The following is a 14,040-nucleotide window of genomic DNA, read 5'->3' on the forward strand; positions in this document are numbered from 1 at the left end:
TCCTGTTTATGAATAAACAGAATGTTTACCCGGAAACTTTCCTTTTTCCTCACCCCTATTGCCAACAATGACCATTCCCAAACCTTGTTAATTGTCACCGTTCGCACATTGTGGCTTGGAACTAAATCGCCAATGCTAAAAACCTACCGAACCATAATTTTTCCGTAGACGTCAATCTACGGCGTCAATGGTCTGATCGCTCTCGCGATTGCCTCACCCAAAACGAACATTAATCGTCCTTGTCTATCGGTCTCTTCGGACTCAGCAATCATTTGGTCGATCGTATCCACCCTCAACGGGTCGCCTTCCTCCGATCCATGTACACCATCAAACGCGCAAACTGTCAATCAACGAAACAATTGCCCCATTGCGTACTCCGCACAAACAAAATGGTCAACATCAACAGCAGCCGCCAGCCGCTCACTGCGATCGATCAACATACGTACCTTTCCCCTGGCTTTCTTCGTACTCGATTCAATCATAATCAATTTGTTCTTAACGACCCCAAGTAGGCTGTGTGTGATCAGCGGCAATTCGAGGAATCGCCCGGATGGGACGAATAAATTCGATGCTCTCGGCCTAATGTCCACCAGCACGAATAAGTGCAATTGCATTCCAGTTTTGAACGATTAACAGTACGAAATGTCCACATTTATGAGCATCGTAAACGGGGTTTATGGCTTCGCCAGGTTGAGTACCCCCCACATAGTCGACCGAAAGTCGTTTGTAGATACAGATTTGTGGAGGCTCTTTTGTAGAAGGATTTTTGAATCATCGACACGTTATGATCTCATCCAATTTTCATTAATTACAGGCTGTGAATATGATACGACAACAAAAATCTGTCGTGTTAATGTGACGTCTCGACAACACACACGCACAGATTTGAGTGGTGTTTCGAGATGCTGTGTTTTTTTTCGCAAAACGTGTTGTTTAATGGCGAGCCTTTATGGTCCGAAACAAAACAACAAAAAGTTGGTCAGTGGTCCCTTTTTCCTTCAGCACACAAAAAAAATGCTGCTCGGACGATGGATAATAAAAGAAATGCTTTCGGAGAGATGTTTGTCATGCAAATTAAATCATTATATGGCGGAGATTTGCTGCCTTTGGGTTCCCCACCGGGCCACTAGCGATATCATCTTAATCTGGCTTCCGATGATGAACAGGTTTATGACTGACCGGCGGGCCCTGGGTCAGATGAAAGATATGTCGGCCGGACGACACTTTCAGTGCCTTCAGCACTTTTTGGGGGGTTTGTTTTTGTTCCAAACCGATCATCGGAAGACGGTCATTTAACCCATTTTGAAAGAATCACGACAGAACTGGAGGGGGGAACGTGTCTCTAACGGGACGAGAATCGTTTTTCGTTTTGTAGGTTGCGACGACACCGAAGACGACGGTTAATTGACGTCCGTTCGGAGTGGCCTAAGATCCGTGCATACCAACGGCAAATAATTAGCCACAATTTTTCAATTACCGAAGCAACGCGTCGTCGTCGAGCGGAATACCAAACCGGGCAAAGTAGGCGCTCATTTGCTTTATTTGCTGGTCGCGGCCAGCTGCGATCGTCGCGCGGACTGTCGTCGTCCAATTGTTCGCCCAATTTGGAGAGTGAGAAGAAATTTGGCTGCGAGTTTGCTGCATGCACAATGGCTAAATGCGTGCGTGTGTGTATCCTGCAGGGCCCTGAGGCCAGATGGCCGACAATGTTGTGTTTTTTTTGCGCTTAGTCAGAAGAATAGGAACCGATTAAATGTTTCGCATGTTTCCTAGTCTCTTTCTCCACAACCGATACTCCCTCGCGTGTCACCTTGATCGGAGGGAGGAATGTTGCTACAACTTGATGAGGAATTCCTCGCGTTTTTTCGGCTTACATATCTTCGAGCGGTTTCTGTGGAACCCAAAGAAGCAGAAACATTCAGATACTGATTATCATTTTCCTCTCCTCTTTTCTATACTTGCAGTACGACAACGTTAATTCCTGTCTCGGCGTTTTGAGACAGCATCAAGTTGGCGGCCTCGAGTCGGTCACACCGAACGACATCTGCAGTGGGCGACTGAAAGCTGTGCTTTCGCTGTTCTTTGCTCTGAGTAAGTTACACACCCGGCCACCATTCAAAATGGTGGCGCACCACTCGCATTTCGTACATCGATTTACGTTTCATTCCATTTGTCCCGACTATCCGCAGGTCGATATAAACAGGCGACGAAGCAGAAGACTACAGCAGCGACAACTGGTTTCTCCCACCAGCAGCAGACCAAAGTCGAAATCCATGCGCCACCAGCCGACATGACCAATCGGTAAGTAGCAAATGTGGGTGTGTCTTTGATTATATGTCGCCTTTGAGTGTGTTTCATTGGAGCGACACTAGAGGGACGTAAATCTCGGCGGTGGAATGATTTCTATGTGGTATGAATGTATTCGATCCATCGTACGCTTCGTAGATTCGAGCAGAGATCAACAAATCGAAAATACTCAATTTACGAATAGCAATTCATATGATGATGACTGCACCAGACGTTATTTTTCATTATGATATGACCAATTTTTATCAACCTTTTCCTCTAATGATTGTAATTTGAATGATTCTTGTGTGATTAAAATGTGAATCTCAATACAATTATTGGAAAATTAATAGACTATAAAAAATCAATAGATAATCAAATCGAGACTGCACAGAAAACGTATACAACACTTGTACACCCAGGTTTTTTTGACTTAGGACTACGTCTTTCATTTCTATACCGGGGTGTAAAATCAAAGTTTCGAAAACGAAAGCGTTACGCTGGAGACCGAGATTTTGAGCGTTAATAGCTCCTAAACAACCGAACGAAATGGTATGATAAACACTTCATTCGAAAGATAACGCGTTATTTACTTGTTACTTTTTCATCCAAAAACTTGTTTCAAAAGCCTTGAAATTGCTTTCAAAACAGGTTATTGAAATCACCAATCAGTATATAAGCGGGCGCCGCTCGGAAATCCACTCAGTTATAATTGAACAGCGATTGGAGAATGTTGTCGCTGTTGTGGTGAAGCTTACTTCGTTTAGCATGAAAGCGCTGATGAACGGTGTCACCAAGAGCCTGTTTGTGCACTTTAGGCCAGAAGGGAATCCATCAGGAGGAGAGTGATGTCACAAACGGTTCCGCTTGAGACATCGGAGCAGCCACCACACACACACATACACGCGCGGAACTATTTTCGTTTGGTTGCCATCCAGCATCGAGAAGATTCCGGAAAGATGTCATCGTTGCCGGAAAATAATCTACCAGTCTCCCTTGGAATTGAAAAATACATTCATACGAAAGAGTTTATTTTAATGTTTTATATCCATAAAACACTGCGACCAAATACATTTGGTATTGTGATTATTCAATCAAGCGCAATGAACAGGTGGTTATCGAGGTAGCATTAACCACTGGTGGGCTTCGAGTATCGAGGAGAATCTGGAAAGATGTTATCGTTATCGTCAAGTGCAATTAGTAGGAAAGCTTCTGAAGATTATTCTTCCCCATCAGTAGGATATATTCGTATCCAATATTGGATGCGCGCGCAACGGAAAATGTTTCGCATCGCGAAAATAATATAATTTTCAATCGATTATTGCTCAGTCGCTGAAAGTTTCAAACTCAGAGAGTTCATTCGCCACCGTAAACCACACGGTGAAACGCATTCAGTTTTCGTGGGGACATCGACAAGACAACATCGTTACTGAACAAGCTGAACGAGCTGAACGAGAAGTTGGACGAGCTGGACGATGTTTACTCAACAATTTTTCAAACGAGAAATGGGTGTTGTGAGAAAGGATGAGCAAACGCAAAAATTATGTAGACTGATTTGATGCAACAGATATTTTGTCTGTTGGAAATGGAATACTAATCGTATCACAATACAAGCAATGTATTATGTATTATACAACTTTCGAGTGATTGCTTCTTTTGCAGCATATTGTGCCTTCAAAGTAACGCTCTCGTTTTCGAAATCCCCCAAATATTCATCCATTCATTCATTCAGAATTGATTCAGAAGCAACTAAAAACAAATGATCAATAAATCAACGATAGTCCTATGTCACCCTTGCGGTTATACCACAGATACAACCCACTTCCTTTTTTTTCACGCGAGGGATACGTACCTCGTAAAAAACCGCGTTAATTGGAAAATCCGCATTAATTCGAAAATCCGCGTGAAAAAACCGCGCTAATTGGAAAATCCGCGTAAAAAAACCTCGTAAAAAACCGCGTAAAAAAAACCGTGGTGTTATTTGAAAATATATTTTTTTTTCCTAACGCCATCTCATTATTATCTAAAACACCGTGTTGAAAATCTTTTGCTTTTGCAAATTCGGAACTTTCAAGATTTTTTTTTTCCCGTAAATGCGAAAATTAGTCTTGTATATTTGAAAGCTGTCTATTGATTTGTTGTGCGACTATTATCGCATTAAGTATTGATTATTAAAGACGGTTGAAAGAACTTACTGATACGTTCAATTTAGCGAGTGGGAATCGAATGATTGGGTTAATTGAATTCGTACGACACGAAGTTTTATTCTTACGAAAATCACTGGGTTTCTTAATGTTGCACCTAGGTACTATAATTTTGAAATATTTTTTTTTTCAAAAATATAATTTTGTGCAATGTTAGTGCAGAAATATTGTAGATTTTACATACGACTCGGTATAAAACATTTTGGAAGTCAAAGATATTATATTTGCTACGGATCGGAACAGATTATATATAGACTCGATTATATATGACTCGATTGTACACAATTTAAGGCCCGTTTATATGCAATTTAAAAAATATATATTCCTTATATTTCAATGCCATATGTTTTTTTTTCATTTCTAACAAAAAAATGGAAAATATCAACATAAAAAAAAAACTATAAAACAAAAAAAAATCGCCGAAAAAAAATATATAAAAATTAACATTCTTTTTTTCTCGAAAACGCTGTTTTATTAAATTGTCAAAAAATATATGTATTACAATTACAATTTTCAACAAGCCGTCGATACGTCGGAAGATGGGACCCTCTACAGGGAAAAAGTTTTTCGAACAACAAATTTTTCATGTTTTTCTTTGAAAAATTACTAATAATATTTAATTTTTAACCTTTTTATATATAAATTATCACAGTTTACATGCACTGCTCAATATATACCATTTTTTTGACGTAGGACTACGTCTAACCGGAAATGGGGTGAAAAGGAAATCTAGGCACTGAACAAGTAGGAAAAAATGCAAGATTTGGAACGCTTATAACTCGAGCATTTCTCAGTAGATCGCAAAGGTTTTTGCATCAATTGAAAGGAAATATATCTATGCATCTATCATAACGAATAACATTTCATTTTTCTTGAGATAAATAATTGAATAATTGTGAAATATCAAGCATTGTCAAAATGCACTATGTGCCCATTTTTGATTGGTCCATTTTGTGCTCCTCAAATCGTACCGACCAAAACGGGCAACCAGAGCAGCAGCGAAATAGAATGAAGCACGATTGGAAAGGAAAAAGAAAAAAATGAACGAAACATTGGTCGCAGTCTCACACATGCGTAATTCTCGAGCCAGCCAGTCAGCTTAAAAATCCCCGCTCCGCTGCCGTAATGATCATTCTTTGTGTGGACACCGACTGGACAACATCGTTGCTGGACGGGCTGGACGGCGAGGGATCGAGTGCCTTTCTCAAGGCAAGAGGGCGGAGGTGGTAGCGCTGGAGTAGAATAGAGTAGAGTTTTCAAAGGGCCTTTCTCAAGGCTAGAGACGAATGAACTGCAAAAGTTTAAAGTCTCTATAATACAATACCTTCCTTCCTTCCTTCCGTAACGATCATTCTCATCCAAACCGTACACCACATCGGTTCGCATCACAACACATCGACAAACCAACCCAAGCAGCCATGTCTGGACATGGTAAAGGAGGAAAAGTGAAGGGAAAGGCAAAATCCCGCTCGAACCGTGTTGATCTGGAGTTCCCCGCAAGGGTAGCTAGGCCGAGCGCGTTAGTATCAGTGCACCAGTCCACCTAGCCGGCGTTATATAGCTTCGGCCGCCGAAGTGATCAAGTTGGCTGGTAAAGCTGCTCGCGACGATAAGAAAACCCGCATTCGGAACAGAACACATTCGGTTCTGTGGACATCAAGACAACAGGCAGTTGCAGCGAGTGGCGAGTGACAAACGCAATCGCAAAACGACATCAGGTAGCAGAAGAAAAAAAGTTTGTTCTTTATACAAACTGCTTTGGTGGCAAATCCAGAACAAGGCGGCATCGAGGGCGTTCGAAATGGGTTTTTTTCAAAACCACGAGTACTAAGTTTTCTAAATTGGAACAATTCCATAAAACAAGGCGCTTTTCAGGGCCATTAAACCTTCCAAAAAAAAGTTAGGAAATACAGTTCAATGCTTTCTAAAACATTATCCAAAATAATAATAAAACACAAATTGTTTTTTTCATAATTTGTTTGCCAGGATCTGATGAGTATGTGAATTTGGCAGTTGTTCTGAGTTTATTGATAGTTGGGGACTTTCCTGATTATTCAATTTTCACCAATTCTTAAAATGTTTCCAGATTGAAAGTACATTAATTTACAATTAGTTCGACATTTAGCTAATTGGACGGACATGTAATGCGACTTATTTAGTTGGACATTTTTGTAAACATAGAGATCCAGATTATGACCCCACATTGAAAGTCGACACTGTACCACTGTCATCGCAAATGTTCAATTACAGGTTAAAATCGCCTCCAATGCGACACTGAGTGGTGCTTCAGCACATCGCATTAAATATAATTTACTGTACAACATATCACAAAGCTGGATGGGAAGAAATTTTCCAACTGTGAAAGCTGTGGCGAGTGGCAAACGCAATAGCTAAACAGGAAGGTTTAACCGAACAAGATGGGAATATCGAGTGATAAGAAAAGCACAACACCAAAGGTTCTTTTCAGAACCATCAACATATTCAAAAAGAGTAAACAGTAAACTAATCCATTAGGTAGATAGGTAGGTATTCACGTAGAAGAAGAAAATAAAACAATATATTTAAGATATATATTTAACAAAAGCTGTCCTACGTCACTCCGGTTATGTCCCCGACATGTTGCCATTCTAAAGGTAGCTCCATAATGTCTCTATCATAGAGGTCTTGGTCCTTATTAGCGATAAACCATAGGCAACAGATTTTTACAATCTTCTCTTGATCCCAATTTCTTATCACTCTGGAAATCTTCCGATGCGAGAAAAAGGTAATACTGGCAAACCTTTTTTTTTTTGTGCGGGGGATAGGGACCGCACAAAAAAATCGCATAAAAAATCGTGCAAAACTTCACCAGTAGCTTCAAAAAGTCGTGTTCGGCACACAATTTGAAAAAAAAAATTTGGGCGGTAGATAGGGACCGCATAAAGAAAAGTCACAGGAGGGTTGTGTCCGAGACACGACCGCTTAGTCGACGTAGGATTCCGTTAGGCTACCTGGTGCGTGCTGATTTTGGATATGTTTGAAGAATTACATCGTTGAACTCTTTGATAATGATTTGGTGGTCCTGCAAAGGGCCGTTTTGTTTAGTTGTTGTAAATTGTTTGTTCCCTTCACCAGTGTTTAAATCCGAATGTTGATGACAGAAGGATGGTGATTAGTCGTTGGATGGTGCGTATCACGATAGAAGGTGGCGAACTGGAATGAGATATGATGAAAACCGTTCTCTGTGGCCCTAGACGAGATGCCTCCTGTGGTTTGTACGGATTAAATTAAGAAGAAAAAAAAAACCCACCAATGTAATATAAGATAATTATCAATATCGAACACAATTATCAATTTTTATAATAATTAAAAACATGTTACTTTATTATAGAGAAAACATGTTTGGAAAAAGTAATAAATAATTTCTACTTTCTGAGTGTTTATTCAACCCATTTCCATTTTCGCTTCAAACCCAACGTAACACGATGCTTTATGCCTCAATGCGAATTTTAATTGGACTAATAGCACCTAATACGATATGTAGAGCATTTGGAAATCACTTTTTAGAATATTCCGTCACTTTTCTATTTTTTCTTTCATTGCCTTTCTTTGAATGAAAATGAACACAACAAAACAGACAGCTTAAAGCGGGAATTCGAGTGGGAACACATATTGATTTTTTATATATGAAAGTTATAATAAATCGTTTCAAATTTTAAGTCATTTTTAACACAACTGCTACCATATATAATTTTTCGCTTACACTTGTGCTAAATGTTTCACAATACACGATCGGTCATTGATATGAAATTTCACAAAGCAACCAATATTAAAGTTCAAAGTTTGAATTTTATTTGCTAGAATTAATCGTATCACTCACCTCACTTGCAATATAAAAATGCCCCTCACTTGCATATATTTGCAATGCCGATTTCCCCAGGCAGCTGATGTGATGAATTGTTAGGAGTACTCAGATCGTTTGATGCAAATATCTCGTAATTCCGTCAGGGAATAACTGACCAATAAGTACATGAGCCGCCGCATGTGTCGTCAATTTCGACCAATCAGAAGTGGGTATTGACATGTTGACATATTTCAATTATTCGATAGCTAGTTTCGTGATATATACTATTTTATTCAATGTAAAAAATTGCTATGGAGTGCCGAAATCGATTGACGCATAAATCTCATCAATCCATCATAAAACAACTGAGCAATAAGCGTTTGAAATTGGACAATTTTCACGATGTGCTCGATTTTAGATTTTCAATTTGTACCCCAATATGTTCCAGAAACACGTAATCCTACGTCAAAAGTTTTCCCCAAGAAAATAACTGAAATCAACGCCATTCACCGTTCGATTTTCTTTTGTTTCCCTGCTTTGCGATGGGACAGTTTGTCTTTTCGGTTGCGCTTGGCTGTGTTGTGTTTTTAGTTGCATGTCGAAATTTGTTTCTAACAGCAACAAGTCAGCGCAACTTAGAGCATTTCATGGAAGGGTGGGAATGATTTGTTAAGTGGATAATTGGACGCAAATATGCTTTTTTCGCACTGAAATGCTCAAAAACTACCGAAAAAAAACTAAATGGACGAAAAAGCACAAAGAAAATCGCACCAAAAAAAACTCGTACAAAAACACAAGAACACAAGAACAGAAAACCGGACAAAAAAAATTGCACAAAAACAGGTTTTACTGTAATCGTTTGGTGCCAGGTTCGAACTATATGATGGGTGCACTAAACATCCCACTCAATCTCTCGGAATTGTGTGGCTTTGCGTTGTTCTGATGGAACACCACACTTCTTCTGAAAATGAAACCAAATATGGCATGTGGAGGTTTTGAGATGCAATAAATGTTTTAACGGTGGTTGGATACTCCTCCCCTATTTCATAGGGGGGGGGGGGGGGTGGTGTGTCTGCTATAGAAATGAAACACAAATTTCTGCATAACTCGAGAACTAATCAAGCAAATGGAACCAAATTTGGCATCTAAAGGTTTTAGGGTGGAATAAATGTTTCCATCATGGTTAGACTCTCCCCCCCCTCTCTAAGGGGGAGGGAGCTTCCATAAAAATGAAACACAAATTTCTGCATTACTCGAGAATTAATCAAGCAAATGGAACCAAGTTTTGCATGTGGAAGTTTTAGGGTGCAATAAATGATTCAATGGTGGTTAGATACTCCTCCCCTTCTCTTAGGTGGGACTGTCATACAAATGAGCACAAATTTCAGCATAACTCGAGAAACTGAAACCAAATTTTTGGCATGTGGAGGTTTAAGGGTGCAATAAATGTTTATACGATGGTTAGACAAAACCACCCGCCACCCCCCCCCCCCCCCCCATTCTCTAAGCAGCCATACAAAATTCAACGAGGTCGATTAGAAGATTAATCAATGAACTGTTCTGCGATTGGACCCATGAACTTGCTCATAGTAGGAAAACGTGAATGTTTGAAGGTATCGATAACAAAAAAACAAATTTTGGGCGGGACGAAGTTTGCTGGGTCAGCTAGTATTATATACAAATTGTAGCATGTACCACAAATTACTTTGGAGAACCCCTCGTACTATTTCTTCAGCTCAGAATCAACAGCGGTGTGTGCTTCTGAGTGTCTTTCTCTGTGTAGAATGAGATGCATGGCAATGCGAGTGCCATTCCCATTTTCGATTTGGGCGGCTGACCATATTGAGTACCAGGTGTAACTCGACGGCTCAATTTAGCCAGGACGCAGAGCACCAACACATGCCTCGTAGACTTTTTTTTTCATTTTCTGTTTTTTTCCCCTAAGTGGAAAGAGTCTTTCGGCGGGTTTTCTTGTTCTTGGAAACCTAAAACCGGCCAGCGACTCGACTTAAACTGCGCTCGGGAGATGAAAAGACAATTGCCCGCGAATGTTTGAAAGCGGGACAAATCCAAGCACAGAAGGGACTTCGGAACGACTACGGAATTGCTAACATCGTTAACAATTGCGTAGTTCCGGTTCCAATGAATATCTGTCTGATCTGAGGATCGAAAAGTGTGGTCGCCGATTCCGACTTTGTCCGTGGAAGAAGGCGGAAGCGGTTAGTGATTTTGTACCGCGTGTTACCCGTGTTGAAGTGAGATTAGAAAACTAGTAGTGCGAATTAATTGATACGCTGAAGAAGTTAGATACTCTCCAGTGCACCAGCAAACCTAATTGGAGAAAAAGCCGCTTACTGACCCCACGTGCGAGGTCTGGAAGTTACCATCATACTCGTCAATTCTGGTGGCCGCGCGGTGCGCTTACGCAAGACGGCACTCGCGCCAAAAGGGGAAACAGCACACAGTACGCAGCACGGAGCCATCACTCGTCCGTGTGCGTACTCGAGATTCATTGTCCCGTTCAACGTCTGCAGCGAACGACGGTAAAGCAGAACCACGTAAAACCTAGGTCGTGAGTACAAATCTATTTATTTCCGTAACTAATACATGCGCATGTAGGGAATAAATAGAGACAGAAGAACCACACAACTAATAAATGCCACACAACAATGCCACACTAGATTTTGTACAGTGTTCTTACCGACAGTGAGCGCAAGCCCGTCGGCAGAAAGAAAAGCCTGAATGAGATGAGGCGATAGAGTAGTTAGGAAACGTGCCGTTCAGAGAATCGATGGGTCAGAGGATCGAAACCCAAATTACCCAATAAAATGTTTATATAGATGTTTAAGGAAAATAATGTTCGTAATTTATGCTGTCTCGAATATATCTAAAATAAATCGTTGGGGGGAAATAAATAATTAATTTGTTCAAAGAATATTATTGTAAATAAATGTTTATGTAGTTCTTGATTGTTAGGCAAGGAAAACTTTGCGTATTTACTGGCTCGCGGTGTGGCCTAAAACCCGTCAAACCGAATAGATTTTTCAGTGTCTATCCAACTATCCAAAACGAACAGTCTAACGTCAGGTTCAATTTGCCTAAGCCAAATATTGCCGAGGATAGCTCCTCAGAAGATGATGGTATACCAACAAGACAAACTCAGAATCAGCGATCGAATCGACCAGAAGTTGTGGATAGTTCAAGCGACTCTCAAACGTCAGGTTATCCTCGCGAACATAGGGGTTTGCAGTCAGCAAATCGAGAAAGAAGGTTCCGTTGTCGAGACCGAGTATTCCAGTCGGGAAGAGATTTCTACAGAGTAGAGAAATGGAAACTACGATTTTCAGGAGAATCGAGATCGGCGAGTGTGGAAAACTTTCTTTACAAATTGAAGAAGATAGCAGAGCGGGAAGGAGTTTCGAATAGACAATTATTGCGCGACGTTCATTTGCTTCTGGATGGGTTGGCTTCAGACTGGTTCTTCACATTTGTCGATCAGTTCGATAGATGGGAGACTTTCGAAAAAATGTTAAGGTACCGGTTTGGCAACCCAAACCAGGATCAAGGTATAAGACAGAAGATTCACGAGCGTAAACAACTGCGTGGGGAGTCGTTCATAGCTTTCGTTACGGAAATAGAGAAGCTAGTCAAAATGCTTTCAAAACCTCTTTCCAATGAACGAAAATTTGAAGTCATATGGGACAACATGCGTCAGCATTATCGCTCTAAACTCGCGACGTTCGATATAAACGATTTGCAACAACTACAAATGTTCAATTACCGCATCGACGCGGCAGATCATAGCCTTCAAATGGGTTGTGACGGACAAACGAGAAGACCGATAAACCACATAGAGGTAGGAAACAGCGATTATACCAGTGATGAACAAGAGTCGGTAAACGAAGTGAATCTACACCAAAATAGAGACCATCAACCTAGAAGGAATAGAGGGGCCAATGAAAGAGGGAACAGAACCTCTAATACTCAAAATCAACCGAGTACACCAGTTCCGTCAACTAGAAGCTGTTGGAACTGCCAACAAGCTGGACACACCTGGCGAGAGTGTACTAGCCCAAGAATAATATTCTGCTATGGGTGTGGAAATATTGGTAGGACAATTCGGTTATGCGAACGCTGCTCGGCAACGACTACGTTTCAAAACAGAGAAATGGGAAACTAAGTATGGGGTGCGAGATAGGGAATCCTTGTGTCCCACCGAAAGTGAAGATTCCCCCAAATCATAATAAATATTTGAACCGACTGACGAAAATCCATCAAATCAAAATCGATGCAAATAAATGTCCTCATATTAGGGTAAAGATATTTGACACTGAGATAAAAGCACTGCTGGACTCAGGGGCAGGGATAAGCGTGATAAACTCATTGGAATTGGTGGAAAAATATGGATTGAAGGTACATCCAGCAGCAATACGTGTGAGCACTGCAGACGGAACCGAATACAAATGCCTAGGACACGTGAACATACCATACACATTCAAAAACATTACACAGATTGTCCCTACGATTGTGGTCCCACAGATAAGTAGGAAGTTAATACTAGGTACTGACTTCTGGGAAGGGTTTGGGATAAAACCGATGATGGACACAGGAAATGGTCCTGAACAAATCGCAACTATTGATTTACAAAGTAATCCGAAAATTATTTTCAATGTGGAACCCTCAACAGAACCACCAAAGCTGGCTCGCACGCTTTCACAGCGTCGCGGGTTACAAAATGATATACATGTATTGGGAGTAGAACATTTTCTGTTATTTTTCAGCTCATTTAATGTGATAAAATGGGATGCCATAACATGTGCTAAAAATAACTTTGGGTGTAGAAATTCTAGTGTAAGGTCTTTCATTGCCTATAGAATACTGCTCCAAGTTTGACGTGTGTTTAAGGTGAATATTTCAATTGAAAAATCCAAGAATGGTATCTATATTACAACTGGTTCAATGAACACAAGGGTGAAGGTAAGAGTAGATTGCTTGTGTATCATCCGCTTAGATCTCGTATGTACAGGATCAGCGACTCAGTGACTCGACGAATTTAATATTGCAGATTTACTTCGCAAATCAAAACATCTGATGTCACTCAGACCTCCTCAAAAACTGCCGATTGTTTAATAAACATCAAATTATCTGTTGCTCTAGAAACAACACTTGAATGCTACGACCCAACTTACTCGTCAAGTACTAGCAGCAACCATTTGCACACAATGAATCCCAATTTAGTTCAACAATGGACCAATAACGACCAGATCCACCCTCTCCTGGCTGGCGGCACAAAACGATAATTCAATCCCCAGACGCATCGATAATATTACTTACGAGGTAATATTCGGGAGTGGTGCGCTGGGGAGGCTCTGGTCGAAAATACTCCCCTTAGTTTCAGTTCGAACTGAACCAAAAAGACCTTCTTCAAAGGAAAACATAAGAAAAGTCCCCGTGAATGCATAAACGATCCGAACAGACGCTTCTGGCATTGCTGCTGCAGAGTGAGGGGGAAAAATCAAACGCCACGTCGGGGGAGCAGGGATGGGGCAAACACCAGAAACAGCTGCGTTTCATCACCTTGTTTCCGGGTTCCTAATGTTGCTGTTTGTTTTTTTTTTCTCTCCCTGTTCTCGCTTCTCGAAGGACACTGAAAGTAATCGAGTTTCCGTTTTCGGTGCGATTTTCATCGAGGGGGATAAACATCAGAGTGTGGGGGGGCTAATCAGG

At 40.8% G+C, this 14,040-nt stretch overlaps 1 protein-coding gene across 5 annotated transcripts in view; it reads left to right on the top strand.

Annotated features, from left to right (window-relative positions):
• The window catches only part of LOC129778241 (protein sickie), a 475,861-nt gene that overhangs the window by 202,973 nt on the left and 258,848 nt on the right, over nt 1–14,040 (top strand). For all 5 annotated transcript variants that reach the window (XM_055785016.1, XM_055785017.1, XM_055785018.1 and 2 more), the window contains 2 exons: nt 1,965–2,091; nt 2,190–2,301. In XM_055785016.1, the coding sequence (XP_055640991.1) occupies nt 1,965–2,091; nt 2,190–2,301 (239 nt within the window). The remainder of the gene's footprint in view (nt 1–1,964; nt 2,092–2,189; nt 2,302–14,040) is intronic.

The sequence above is a fragment of the Toxorhynchites rutilus genome, chromosome 3 (genome assembly GCF_029784135.1).
Source record: "Toxorhynchites rutilus septentrionalis strain SRP chromosome 3, ASM2978413v1, whole genome shotgun sequence".
Classification (NCBI taxonomy): Eukaryota; Metazoa; Arthropoda; class Insecta; order Diptera; family Culicidae; genus Toxorhynchites; species Toxorhynchites rutilus.